Source organism: Mytilus galloprovincialis, chromosome 1, assembly GCF_965363235.1.
Source record: "Mytilus galloprovincialis chromosome 1, xbMytGall1.hap1.1, whole genome shotgun sequence".
In the NCBI taxonomy this organism is placed as follows: domain Eukaryota; kingdom Metazoa; phylum Mollusca; class Bivalvia; order Mytilida; family Mytilidae; genus Mytilus; species Mytilus galloprovincialis.
Genome location: NC_134838.1, coordinates 9,971,492 through 9,985,965, shown reverse-complemented (window position 1 = coordinate 9,985,965; position 14,474 = coordinate 9,971,492). Strand labels below are relative to the sequence as shown.

Sequence of the window (14,474 nt, the reverse complement as noted above, 5' to 3'; positions counted from 1 at the left end):
ATTTCACTCAGTGGTTCTCTAAAAGAAGTTCAAAATTATAACCGATTGTTGGTTGGTTGCTGTCAACCAATAGTAATAGATAATAGGTTAATAATTTCAACTGATTATCCAACACTACATAATAGGCCTTACCGAACATACTCTTTAAATCTAAATTCTTTGTCAAGTTCTGGAACATTTTTGATTAGCTTCATCGTAGGGATGAAATTTTTATTTCTTTATCCTTTTTTTTCCAATCTGTTGTAGAACTTTGGAATAATAAGATTTTATACCTTTGATTAATGCTCAGTATTAATTAACAGGTATAACTGTTTAATTTAAAAAAAAGAAATGAGATATTATAATTTAAGACAAAATATTTTACCATTATCTATGTCTTTTAGGTGTTTGCCAACTTTCACAATCTCCATAACAGCTAAAGGAGCTTGGTAGGTTTGTTTGTTCATTTCCTCGGAATGACCCATATGTGTGTAAAAATATTGGCGCTCATTCTCTGGTATGTCCTTTGCAGCCATTTCAGTGCTGGTAAAATGTCTAATTAAGGTGGCATTGATCTTCTTTGCCTCATCTTCTCTTATACCAGCATCACTTGCAACACGTTGCATAGCTGTGTAGCCGTTTACATATTCCAAGGAATTTTGAGTGTTAGCAAACACATACATGTTATTGGACAAAACTTCACCTTGCTGTCTAAGGTCATCATCATCTAATAAAACAGTTGCCGCCATTGTTTCTGGAGTGAACAAAACTGGTACCAGTTTATTCATCCCTTTGCCAGCCTCGTAAGCAATCTTCAATTCTTGTTGTAGCACATATGGATCATTCCTCCATTTTTTATTTACCCAATTGTCTTCAACAGCATCTTTGAATTCTGATCTTAGAAGTCTGCATGCTTCTCCACCACGCCGTCCATTAAACATTGTCAAGCGACATACCACAAGATTCCTCAACTTAACGAAGTCTGACCGTGTCCAGATTTTATATTCATTGTACATTTCTACTATTTTTTTAATGCTTTCAATGGTGTATTGTCTGATGGTAAACAATAAATCCTCATCTGGAATTCGATGTGGTTTCCTTAAATTAACCTGACGATTTTTTCTTATATTGAATAAAGCATCAGAAAAATATAAATTTTTGGTGGTTTCAAAAATATGCAAAAATTTTGTGACCTCCTCTGCTTTATCATCTGCAAATTTACTGAGATGTTCGGCCCTCAAAATCTCTGCTGACTTTTTTAAAACATAGTATAATGCATATTTTAGTCCATGTTTTAACTTGAAAGATGTCTCCCCATATTGATCACCTACTTCCGTATATTTACATACTGCCTCTTGCAGATCTTTGAAAAATATTCTATTAAACATATCAGCAGCAGTGTTTAAAAGTAAAGGATGATCCTTCTTGACTTCTTCTTTAAAAAAGTTGTATGCGTGAGCTAACCTCCTCATGTCATTCATCACACTCTTTCTGACTTGGGATAATTGGTCTACTTTTGTCCTATTTTTTGCCCACAGTATACTTCCAACTTTTTTTACCAAATTATCAGATTTACAGATTTTACCAATGTCATCTTTGGTGAATTTTGTCAAGATGTTTTTGACAAAACTTTCAGATACATCATTATCTTTGATAAAAAATTGCGCTGGAATGGCATTTATCTGTTTTGATGATCCTCCCTGGCATGTAGCTCTGTGTCTTGACATAGCTTTTTTGGTTAATATGGCATTGCAGTTATCACACATAACCTGCACAGAATCCTTTTGAGAAATTCTTTCCCTTTCAAGGACTGCATGACTATCTTTGCCAAGTTTTTCAATGTTGTTTAAATGAATTCCCTCTTTCTTAAATTGTGAAAACATTTTATTTTTTGTTCTTGGGGAAAACTTTAGGGCTGCCTTCACTCTGTCTTCTTCTTTATGTACCAGCTGTATGTGCCTACTAAGCTGTAGGCAATATTTGTCGCAAAATATGCAATACCGTGCTGGTTTAGTATTAGATTGGTTGTTTACAGTTGAGGTGTCCTTGCTGTTTTTCTTATTACATAAAGTTGTTGATGCAGCTGCCTTTTTTCCTTTCTTTATTTCTGAAATTGGAGACAAGATACATAAATAATCGTTCTGTTCTAAATAGGCAGAACCTCTGATTACAGAACCTCCTATTTTATAGCAAATGCACTAAAACAAGTATATAATTAGGATCAGTCAGGGATAATTCCAGGTGTTTTCAAAAGGGTCACTTGAACTTTAAATTGGGAATTTTTATCCCCTTTGGGAATTTTCATTGAATAAAAAATCTAAGACAAAATAACATTATTTTCCTGTAAATTGGAAAATGTATATTAAGTTTCACCTGTACACAGATGTTAGAAGTTGTAACAATTTGGATAGTTCTGGATAGGCTACTGATTATGATATATCATTACCAGATCACTTGACAGTTATTAGATTGAGACCAGGGAAGTTGTTACATGTCACTGCACTTGATGCACTATCATCTTAGAGTCGAATTCAGGAGAGCAATTACAAAAGTTTATATACTTAATTGAGCTCTGGATACCCCTCGCAGAGGTTCAACCCTGAATAGTTGGAGGAAAAATGGAAACAATATTCAACCTTGAAACAGGTCTTAATTTGGATTGTAATTAAATATGTGACATTTTATATTTTTCTGAATAAATGTAGTAAAAAAACTTGAAATTGCATGGTTATATGAATTAAATTTTTATTCAATTAAAGATTTTTTGCTGTTGCGCAATACTTAGTAAATCTGTTGTCAGACTTCAAACAAACTAAGTTTCATGAGAAATGCTGAAAGCATGTTTGAGTAATTGTCTTAAAAAGGGAAAATCCCTACTTTTTTATGAATAAAACTTTTAGAAAAATAAAATCTAAAATTTATAAAATTTTAAAGGGAGCTAATCTCCAAAATTTCATGAGATCTGCTGTAATTATTTTTGAGTTAGTGTCAAAAAACTGGAAAATCTTTTAATGAATAATTCTTAAAACCTCATTTTAGTAAAATTTGAGTAAATTTTATAAAACTCTTTTCGACATGTTGACAACGGAGGGACGGTTGGATGAACAGGCATATGGCGGGACTAGGTATACCATAATACGTCCTGTATTGCTTTTTGATTGCGTCAAGGCAACACAAAAATTAATGATGATTGTAATTTAAATAAAAAAACAGAGTTTCAATTCCCAGCTTTGCATTTATGTCATATATCAAAGGGGTATAACTCTTTTGAAAAGAGTCAATCCTGAACCATTATAAAACTTGTCCAAGTATTGCTGATATTAACCTATAGTATAAGTTTTATAAAAATCTGGTAACAATTGTACTATGAGAGTGCTAATTAGACCTGACAGACGCCTGGTATTTTCATGTTCCCCACAATACCCTACACAGAGGACAATTAACATAATTTATTGACTAATACCAGATTGGTTTCATTTCATTCAATTGTTCTCTAAAAGTAAAGATGTGTATGTATTGTCTATAGGGTCCTGTGCCAAGTGAATTAAGTCCTCACTGGTTCCCATCTTGGATAAAGGACCAGCTGCAAAGGACCAACACTTGGTCAGCACCTTTTAAGGAACATTCATGCTATGTTTGGTTCCATTCCATTCAGTGGTTCTCTAGCAGAAGTTCAAAATGTAAAAAGTTTCATTCCACTTAATACTTTTCAAAATGTAAAAAGTTTCATTCCACTTAATACTATGCAAAATGTAAAAAGTTTATGATGATGTTGAAACTCTGGATTGTTGGTAAGGACAAATTGAGCAAATGCAAACATACAATACTTTCATTTACTAACCTTTCAGATGTTTCTGCATATGATCAAGAAAATCTTGAAGATCTGTAAATTCATTACCACAAATAGCACATGGATATCTTACATTTCCCACATTGTCACCTGTAATTATATTTATGAATTGTTATGATCAATAAACATATATATTCTACATAGCTGGATATTTACAACTGTGTAATTTTTAAATATGTACTACTCAAGTTTGTACATTTTGATCAGGCTGGATTTATCTTACAGTCTACCCAACTTATTTGCACTATACCAGGGTTTCCAACAAAAATTCAAGCAAGCTGTACATTTTATATCTGATCCGTATTCAATTCTCTTAAGACTAAGTAACACAAAGGCAAATATGGTAATCAGTTGGCCAACCCAATGATTGACAATAATCAAAGCGCTGTAAGTGCTGAAGGCAGTTAACCAAAAACCAATGCAAACGTAATTATGAAAAGTTGTGGCAATGTTGCTTCACCATTAAACATTCATATATAGTACAATTCATATATCAATGTATATTTTTTTATGGTGAGTCTGCAGTGGTACATGTTCGCAATGACTTCAGTTGTTCTACTTGGTAGTTAACATTGGTTTTATTTGACTGCTAGTAGTACAAGTTGACCTGGTACAAACATGTAATAGTATGAATGGACTGGTTTCCCTGGAAAGAAAACTGAGTTTGTGTTCTATAGTACAAAAGTTATGAGACACGAATCAGACAAATGTTCACTACTTCAGGCCAATATAACTAATTATATAAAGTATAGGGGGAGTCTCTGGGGTCACCCTACCCCTCCTGTTTGAGAACTTTGAAAATAATTCAGTTATGTTCAGTTACACATAGATCATGCAGCTTGGTCAATTGATTCCAAAACAAAGATTTGTATGTTTTCTTCGAGTTCTAGAAGAAACAAGGCTTCACTTTATATTCATGTTTTGTATTTCCTAAAATACTTTTAATAAGTATTTACGAATTCTACCGATGCAGTTATAACGTGCCCTTTTGTAATTTTCATGCCATAAATCAAAAAAGGAAACCCCATTTAAACTGGGTTTGTTTTACACCAGAAAACAGGGACGTTCCCTGTAAGCAGGGAATACATGTATCCCACACTTCCTGACTTGTGCCCAACCTGTTCAGAGACAAAGTAGATAGATTTTAAAGCACGAGTCCGACCATTTTTAATCAAAGTCTTTAAGATTTTATCATTTAAACAGGAACAGATGTTAGACACAAAGCAAATCAAGATGCACTCAGCAGGTTGAAAGATGCTTCAGTTTTTTTTTAATTTTCAAAAAAGATCACCCTTGTACACAAACAAATTGTGTGGCAAAGCATTTTGTTTGTTTTCCTTGATTCCGAATCATGTAGACGCTTCAATGCAAAAATACCTTGACTACAGCATCGGAAAGATATCACCAATAACCAACATATCAAAAAAAATTGTGGACAAGAATGGCCAATAAAAATTTTCGGGTCGCGGTGATTTTACCGGGTCGGTCGGGTGAGGGGAAACAAACAATATTTTATTTTTGGCCTTGCAGTAATATGTTAACACTTTAAAAGCATCTCACATGCATTATCATCATTTATTACTGATAAAGAAAGTTTATACTGTGACCATGAACATATATATTGTTAGATATACTGTTCCCAGCTGTCACTTGGTACTGGATTTTGAAATTAAAATTTGTCAAAAAGTAATTTTGAGTTTCTGTATAAAATATTTTCTGCTTTTTTTCTTTTACATATATCTTTTGGTTTACAATTCTAGTGTTTATATTCATTTTCCATGCATAGGTGTAAAGATGTATTTTTTCCCTGCTTGGATTTTTTTGTAGCTGATCGCCAAAACCCCGAATCACCCTTATCGGCTTCCGGAATTGGATCCAATATTGCAAAATTTTGTCTTCACGGCAGCCATTGTTATTGTGTTTACAATGTTGTTTTTGTCAATCAGATATGATTTTACTCGAATTTACACATTATTTGTCGGCGATTTTCTGTATAATGCTAGCGGTTGAACAAAATGAACATCTCTGTCATAAATAATAATGATAAAAATAAGTTTTTATATCGTTTATTTGGAGACTTTGGTGAAAAAGTTTGCAAAGTTATTTCTTATTTTCTTACAAGTGAAAGGTGACTACGTCGGGGGTAGCTAGAAACCAACTGTGCAAGTTAAAATTCCGCTTGCAAAAGTGAAAGATCGCGGACCTCGGACCACCACTAATTTGCACCCCTGAAATTTGAAATTGCTGCCAACAGCATAAACAGTAGAACTTATCATATAATAGACTGCTGACCTTGTTATACTACGTATTGATGACAAACAATATTCCTACGACTTTTGCCATTTGGGAAATCTAAACTACTTGTCTTAAGTGATTTTCAGCGATTAAATATTTCATACAATTGGTCTTTGACTTCTTAGCCAAAAGCATAATAAACTACACAAGAATTTCTAATGAGCACTACTTCCTATGTGTAACTTCAAAACTTTTGGATGATTCGACGATCATTTAAGGTTTTTCTGGTCATATTTTTTGTAATCCAGAATAAAAAGTATTAAAAAAGTGTTCAATTAGTTTTATATAACATAGAAGCCAGCTAGATAATAACAATGGCAAGTATTTCAGCATTTATTGGGTAGAACATAAATCTAGGTTCCTCGCATATTATGCAGCTTTAACTGCATAATAAAAAACTAAAGGCTCTTAAGAGCCTGTGTTGCTCACCTTGGTGTGTGTGCACATTAAACAAAGGACACAGATGGATTCATGACAAAATTGTGTTTCTGTGATGGTGATGTGTTTGTAGATCTTACTTTACTGAACATTCTTGCTGCTTACAATTATCTCTATCTATATAAACTTGGCCAAGTAGTTACAGTGAAAAAAGTTAGTAAAAATTTACAAATTTTATGAAAATTGTTATTTAAAAATTGACTATAAATGGCAATAACTTCTTAGGGGGTCAATTGACCATTTTGGTCTTTTGAATCATTTTTAGGTCTATCTTTGCTGTACATTATTACTGTTTACAGTTTATCTCTATCTATAATAATATTCAAGATATTAACCAAAACAGGCCAAATTTCCTTAAAATTACCAACTCAGGGGCAGCAACCTAACAATGAGTTGTCTGATTCATCTGTAAATTTCAAGGCAGATAGATCTTGACCTTATAAATAATTTTACACCATGTCAGATTTGCTCTAAATGCTTTGGTTTTTGAGATATAAGCCAAAAACTGCATTTTACCCCTATGTTCTATTTTTAGCCATGGTGCCCATCTTGGTTGGTTGGCCGGGTCACTAGACACATTTTTTAAACTAGATACTCTAATGATGATTGTAGCCAAGTTTGATGTAATTTGGCCCAGTAGTTTCAGAGGAGAAGATTTTTGTAAAAGTTCACAAATGACGACGATGCTGGACGCAAAGTGATGAGAAAAGCTCACTTAGTTGGGCCAGGTGAGCTAAAAAGGTGAAACAATTCAAACCAGAAAACCAATACTTTTAATTGCAGTTTATTGAGCCCTGGATGTTTAGCTTTATGTATTTGATAACTACAACTAAATTTATCCAGGTTGTATCAAGTTTATATTACATTGTCAATTTTTTTCATGCTACCTAAGCTATATGTACAGGCCTCTACAATAACTTTTTTTCAACTTGTCCTGTAGGACAAGTTCATACCACAATTTACTTGTCCAAATGAAATTGTTACTTGTCCAAAAAATTTCTATTAAAAATAACCCTTTTACATTTTTAGTTGATTAAAGAAGCAAAACGAATTTAAACAATTTAACAGAATTTTATGTATTTCTTTTGAATGACGGTATTTATTATAAGCAACAGAATAAGGTAGCAAAATGAGGTACTGATTTGTCTTGGTCCGGAAATGTCTCCTGCCTTGTCAAACTGTCTATCAATCATGTCTACTAAATTTGTCTCCTACGTTGCCAAATTGTCTATTAAACTTGTAGCTGAATCTTTCGAGGTGACGAACTTACTGTCCTGTAAAGTTACCTTATCTACAAAGCGCATCATTGATTCGGATTAATAAGATTGGTTTCCTAGAATAGTATACCTTTTACCTGTTAAAAAGTACTTGACTAAGAACCAGTTAAAAATTATCTACTGCAAGTAAACATGTTGAAGAAAAGGTTTTGCATTTGAATGAACAGAATCCAGAAACATGTCAAATTAATATTTGTTTTCTTGTTTTTTGTTTATAATTACTTTGTTCATCAAAATTGGATTAAATTTATTTTCTGCAGAATAATTGCACTTGTCCAAACGGACAAGCTTGATATAGCTTTTACTTGTCCAACCTTTTTTCCCTCTGGTACCGGACAATCAGACAAGCGTTATTGTCGAGGCCTGATGTATAAAACAATAGAAGTACCTAATGCAGAAGTATTGTCTTCTAAGGTACTCTGTTCATCATCATCACAAATACTTTTGTCCACTGAAATTACGGTCTGTATATGCACATCTTCAGAGCTCCCAGTGTCAGTGGACATCTCACCAAACTGTTCCATCTTGAAAATAAATATTGTTCCTCATTCATTATGTACTAACCTTGTGTTCTGATTCTCAAAACCCTGGTAGCAAATCTCATGTTACAAATTCTGTTAATATGAATTAATAATAGTGTTCTTTATGATCCAGAAGATTAAAAGAGGGAAGATTGATATGTAAAATAAACTGTTAACACATCTAAGAGGGTTGTCCGTAAAGTTTGTGGACAAGCTTTTCCTTCATATAAAATATAAGCAATGGGGACCCAGAGTAAAATATCAAATAACCAGCATGATGACAATAGTCTTGAAATTATTAAAATGTGCTAAATTTGATTGGTCAAAATTTTGAAATGCTGGAGAAATCTCGATTTTTATAGCATTGAATAAAGAATCGGCATCACTGAAAAATAGGAAATTTACAGAAAAGGGAGCAGCAGGCTATAAAGTTTTGTAAAGACATTGGAAAAACGCAAATAGAAACACACAAAATTGTTTAAAGTCTGAAAAACATAGCAAAGTTAGTCGTTCGTTGGTATTCAAGTGACACATGTTTTGGGACAGAAGAGACATTTGAAAGACAATGAGCGGGAAGGTATGCCATCTTTCAGGCAATTAAATGCCATACAAGATGAAGTTTTGAAAGTTATCAACATTGACCAGCGACTAACAGTTCGCAAAGATGCAGACAAATGTGACATTTCTTTGGACTCCAGCAACCCCCATTTTAGCAAATGATTTAAATAATTTATGTATTGAGTATGTGACTTCTTACAGCAGAACATTAGATTAAAAAGAATGGAATTGTCAAATCAATTTATTAATTTTTTTTCTCTTGGATACAAAAGATTTCTAGACAGCATATTAACAACCGACGAAAGCTGGTTTTATAACTACAATCCAGAAACTAAACAACAGTCACCAAGACAATGCACTGTCCGACTCTCCTCTAAAAAGTCATCAAGCAATTAATTTACTTGGATTTTAATGTCTGGAAAATCCTCTGTATATAGCCCTGACTTAGCGTCAATGGATTTTAAGGTATTCCACGCATATATTTTTCTCCGTAGACAAAGGTTCGACGATTTACCTGTACTAAGACAGGAAGTAATGATTATTATATAGCGCCCTGACTTAGCGTCAATGGATTTTAAGGTATTCCACGCATATCTTTTCTCCGTGGACAAAGGTTCGACGATTTACCTGTACTAAGACAGGAAGTAATGAACATAATCTTTAAAATGAAAACAGAACAGTTTGAGAACATTTTTGATGACTGGTTAAAAAGATGTAATAAATATGTTGCTTTGAAAGGAGACTATATATGTAGAGAAATGTTGAAATGTTGAGGTTGTGGAAATAAATATAAATATATGTTTGGGTTCTCCAGCTGAGAGTTTCTTATGATTTTTAAATTGATGAAAATATGATTATTTAAGCAGATACTGATATAAAATTTGTTATAGTTATTGACCAAGCAAGTCGGTATATGGGATTTAATCTGCACGGCTGTGTGACCCTATTTAACCTGAACGATGTAGTTTGGGTTAAAGGGTCACAGTGAGCCATGCAAATTAAATCCAATATACCGATTTGATTGGCCAATAACTGTTTAAACACATGACGCAATCAATTTACGTGAACCTTTTGGAAATGTGGACGATATTCCGCAATCCATGTATCCTATGAAAGTCTCTTGAAGGGTAAAGAAAGGGAGAAATACGACTTTGGTAAGTTTTAAATTAATAACTTTTTTATATTTAGACTTATTCTAAAATTGCGATTAAAAAGTAGATTTTTTTTTTATTTTTGTTATCAAAATTAATTCCCAATTTTTACTTAATTAGCCATGACGATTAAGACTTTAACAAATTGTGTAATTTGAAATCAGTGTATGAAAAAAAAATCATAACTGAAAGATTAATTGCTTTTGAAATTATTTCCCCGGCTCAATGATATGCTTAGAGAAAGATGAACCAAGAAAGATGTTATATCATCTGAATTTAAAATGTTACATAAACAGAAAATACGTTTCTATTTCCAATCTTTTACTCCCCTAACCCCACAAATTTCTTTTTTATCTACTGTATTAATTTTTAAGACACGTCCATCTAAATGAAGTCTAATTTTTCTCCAGATAATCCCCCTGTTATGAAACAAACTTAAATATGATCCTCATTAATTTGTTTGAAATCACATTAAGGTTGCTCGGGTGTCTTCCTTCATCTTGGATTTTGAAGAAGCAGATAACTAAAATTGGTCTAGATATTTGATGAAATGTACAAAAAAGTAGGTCCGGTAAGGGCAGATTTTGGCCTCAAATTTTAGGTTCATCTAAAGAAAGATTTTGAACACTTTTTAAACACTTAAGTGTCTACTTCAATTGATTTAATTCGTGTTTGTGAAAGATTTTGACTGATTTAGTAATTAAAAACACTCAGATTTAAGCTTAAATATGAAAAATCTATCAAATATGCCAAAAACCGTCACTTTTCAGATGTTTTTTGTCAAAAATGAAAGTGGCCGCATCCGTGTTCATCCTCAACCTTTATATATGTTTTGTATTATCATTAAATACAACTTAGATTTCAATTTTATGAATGAACACGAATGCGGCCACTTTCATTTAGGACGGAAACCTTCAAAAATTTAGCTAAAATGCTAAAATTGTGAAGATTTCAGTAATTTAGCATGACTTTATGATGCTAGTACCCGATATTTGTGCATTGTATTGTAAAAAACAGCCCATATTTATGAAGCACAATCATTCTACTTTCCAGTAAATAGCTAAAAGATTACATTTTCACAATTTTGTAAAACTGCTATATTTTGGGGCCAAAAAGGGGTCTTACTGAACCTACTCCTTTTGAAAGTTGTATGTAATTTAAAAGACTTTTGATATAAATATAGAAAATTGTGTGTTTTATCATAACTACAGTTGTAATTTCTCAAAAACACGTTGTTTGTGTTTGATTCGATTTTTTACAACTTTGCCAAATAAGGGGAGATAACTCAGATAAAGTAATTTTTATAATAGAAAGTGTAATAAATTTACCTATATTGATATGTAGCAAGAAAACAAAATTGATGACCTCATTTTTTCTTTTTCTTATCTGAAAGCATGTTATAAGAGCAATCTTCTCACATTTTATCAGTTCTAATAGTACGTTTTCTTTTTATCACACACAATTTGATTTTCCATGCATAATCTATACACAATCTGACAATTTTGCACAACCTGTAGAGTGAAAAAAAGTCCGGTGACCCATACTTTTTAATACAGTTTTGAAAAAAGCATGATCAAAACTTCATTTTGACAAGTTTGCCTGTTGTCTTGTGTGGAAGTTTTATGCAATAATCAGATATAATTTCTGAGAAAGTTTTAAGCAATAATAATATATTGTTTTGTAGTTACACCAGGTCATGTGAACCCCCCCCCCTTTTTTTTTTTTTTACAAAAAAACAATATATAATTAAAATAAAATTTTGAATTAAAACCAAAACAGATCTTTAGATTAATATAACAAAGAAGTGTGTAAATTTTAAAGCAATAATCATAAATCATTTTTGAGATACAGCACAACATGTGTAAACCCCCTCCGATTTTAAGATTATTATAACTAAGAAAGTGTGTAAAGTTTTAAGCCATAATCAAAAATCGTGTCTGAGATAAGGTGCAACATGTGAAAAAAACACACCCCTGTTTTAGTTACAAAGTCCTGTAACTCAAAAAGTGTTCATCTTATTTTCACCAAAAAGTATACAGATCATTTGATCATCATAAGAAGTAAGTACATCAAGTTTCATAAAATTTGGATAAATCGTTCGCAAGTTGCGGTGCAACATGTTTACGCCGGACAGACAGACTGATAGACGGACAGATGCCAAACATTTGTATACAATAATACGTCCCATCAAAATTTTGACGGGCGTATAAAAATTTGGGCAAGCATCCTGTGATATAAAAATGTCATAACTAACCAAGCAAAAGATAAAATAGAATCTACCACTAGCAAATAAATTGTTTACAACTTTGTACTTTGAAGTTGAAAAATTCTTATTTCAAGATTTGTCTACTTATTATGCTTTAACTACACTTGTTTCATATTCTAAATTCTTTAATACTCACAGACGAATCTATAGATGTTATATCTTCTTGAAATGATGAAACTACAAAACAAATATTTTTGATATATTTTCAAAACATTAAAACCGAGAGTGCCCAGGCTGAAATAAAATGTCTTGCCTACTTTATGATCATAATAAAATTAATTCTCATTAAATCTAAGAGAACAAGAATGTGTCCATTTGAACACAGATGCCCAAATCAACCTATCATTTTCTATGTTAAGTAGACCTAAAATTGGGGTCACAACTCTAATTTGGCAGTGAAATTAGAAAGATCATATTACAAGGTACATGTGTACTAAGTTTCAAGTTGATTGAACTTTAACTCATCAAGAACTACATTGTCCAAAAACTTTAAACAAAAGCGGGCATATGAACGAACAGACAAACAAATGGACATACAGACAAGAAAACATTATGCTCATAAATGGGCATTAATATTCGGCATATAAAATGTATGTATACAATGAAAATTATTATTGCACACCACTTGAAACATTTCCACAGAGCCATCTCCTATTAGTCAAGTTATTTAAAATAAAAAAATCAACGGTGCCTAATAGATATAGGAAGATGTGGTGTGAGTGCCAATGAGACAACTCTCCATCCAAATAACAATTTTAAAAAAAGTAAACCATTATAGGTCAATGTACTGCCTTCAAAACGGAGCCTTGGCTCAAACCGAACAAGAAGCTATAAAGGGCCCAAAAATTACTAGTGTAAAACCATTCAAACGGGAAAACCAACGGTCTAATCTATAAAAAAAACCCAGAGAAACGAGAAACACGTATGGACACCATACTTAAGCTTAAAGAAGTTCTGAATTTGGATTGTGATTGAATATTTGACACAGCACTGACCTTTGAACCAAATATATAGATAGACCTACTGCCTAAGAAAGAACAAGGTACATGCAATAAGGCCTGTTTTCAAATAAAATTTGAAAAATGAGAAAATAGGGGGGCCAAAAACAGGACTTATCTTACTTTGTCCTTTAAGATAGAAACGGGACAATAAAAACTTTATTTTACCTAAATCACTAATCTATAAAATGAGATTGATAATGACAATAACAACTGTACTTTTATGAATTTCTATGCCATTTGATAGCAACATTTCTGATTATTTGTATTACAATATACCTTTTCCAGACAGGAGACATTTTCCCACATACATTCTGAAGTCATTCAAATCTTTTTGAGACATATCAAATTCTAGCGTTGTTCCAGACAAAACATTTTCAGCCATCTGAAATAAAAGTCATGTTTTAGTGCTGTTCACTTAAAACATACATATTTTATAAAAATAAGGATGTTAGTTTTCTTGTTTGAATTGCTTTACATTGTCATTTCAGGGCCTTTTATAGCTGATTATCTGGTATTAGCTTTGATAATTGTCGAAGGGCCTTACCATGACCAATAGTTGTTAATATCTGTGTCATTTGAGCCTCTTGTGGAGAGTTGTCACATTGACAATCATACCACATCTTTTTTATGGTACTAAGGGAAGGCACTTGGAAAAAGATGTTAAAAACCTAGAACCATTATTTTACAATTTCATTTGCCACCTTTTTATCATTACAAATTGCAACTAAGATGGCCATTGTTATAATATAGTTCGTTGTGTTACATTTTAATGTTGTGTTTCCGTTGTGTCGTTTGTTTTCTCTTATTTTTGAGTGTGAATTCACATTACTACAAGACGTTTCACGGTACTTTTCTATCCCAAATTCATGTATTTGGTTTTGATGTTATATTTGTTATTCTCATCATATTTTGTCTAATGCTTAGTCCGTTTCTGTGTGTGTGTTTTACATTTAAATGTTGTGTCGTTCCCGTACGAAAAACATGACACGTACTCCAGCTGGACAGTAGCCGTACTGAGAACCGTACTTATAATAATCATTTGGACTTTTCTTTGAATGTCTTATAATGGATAACCCGGCTGGACTTTCAGCGAAAGTAGCCGTAAACCGGCTCGAAATATTTAAATTAGCAGGAGTCC

General features: G+C 32.5%; 1 protein-coding gene across 1 annotated transcript in view; it reads right to left on the bottom strand.

The window, feature by feature from the left end:
• LOC143065021 (uncharacterized) overlaps positions 1 to 14,474 on the bottom strand; it is a 135,191-nt gene that overhangs the window by 25,164 nt on the left and 95,553 nt on the right. The window contains exons 24-28 of the mRNA XM_076238301.1: positions 13,613 to 13,718; positions 12,472 to 12,512; positions 8,228 to 8,363; positions 3,821 to 3,919; positions 365 to 2,086 (exon numbers count right to left, since the gene is read on the bottom strand). Coding sequence (XP_076094416.1) covers positions 365 to 2,086; positions 3,821 to 3,919; positions 8,228 to 8,363; positions 12,472 to 12,512; positions 13,613 to 13,718 — 2,104 coding nt within the window. The remainder of the gene's footprint in view (positions 1 to 364; positions 2,087 to 3,820; positions 3,920 to 8,227; positions 8,364 to 12,471; positions 12,513 to 13,612; positions 13,719 to 14,474) is intronic.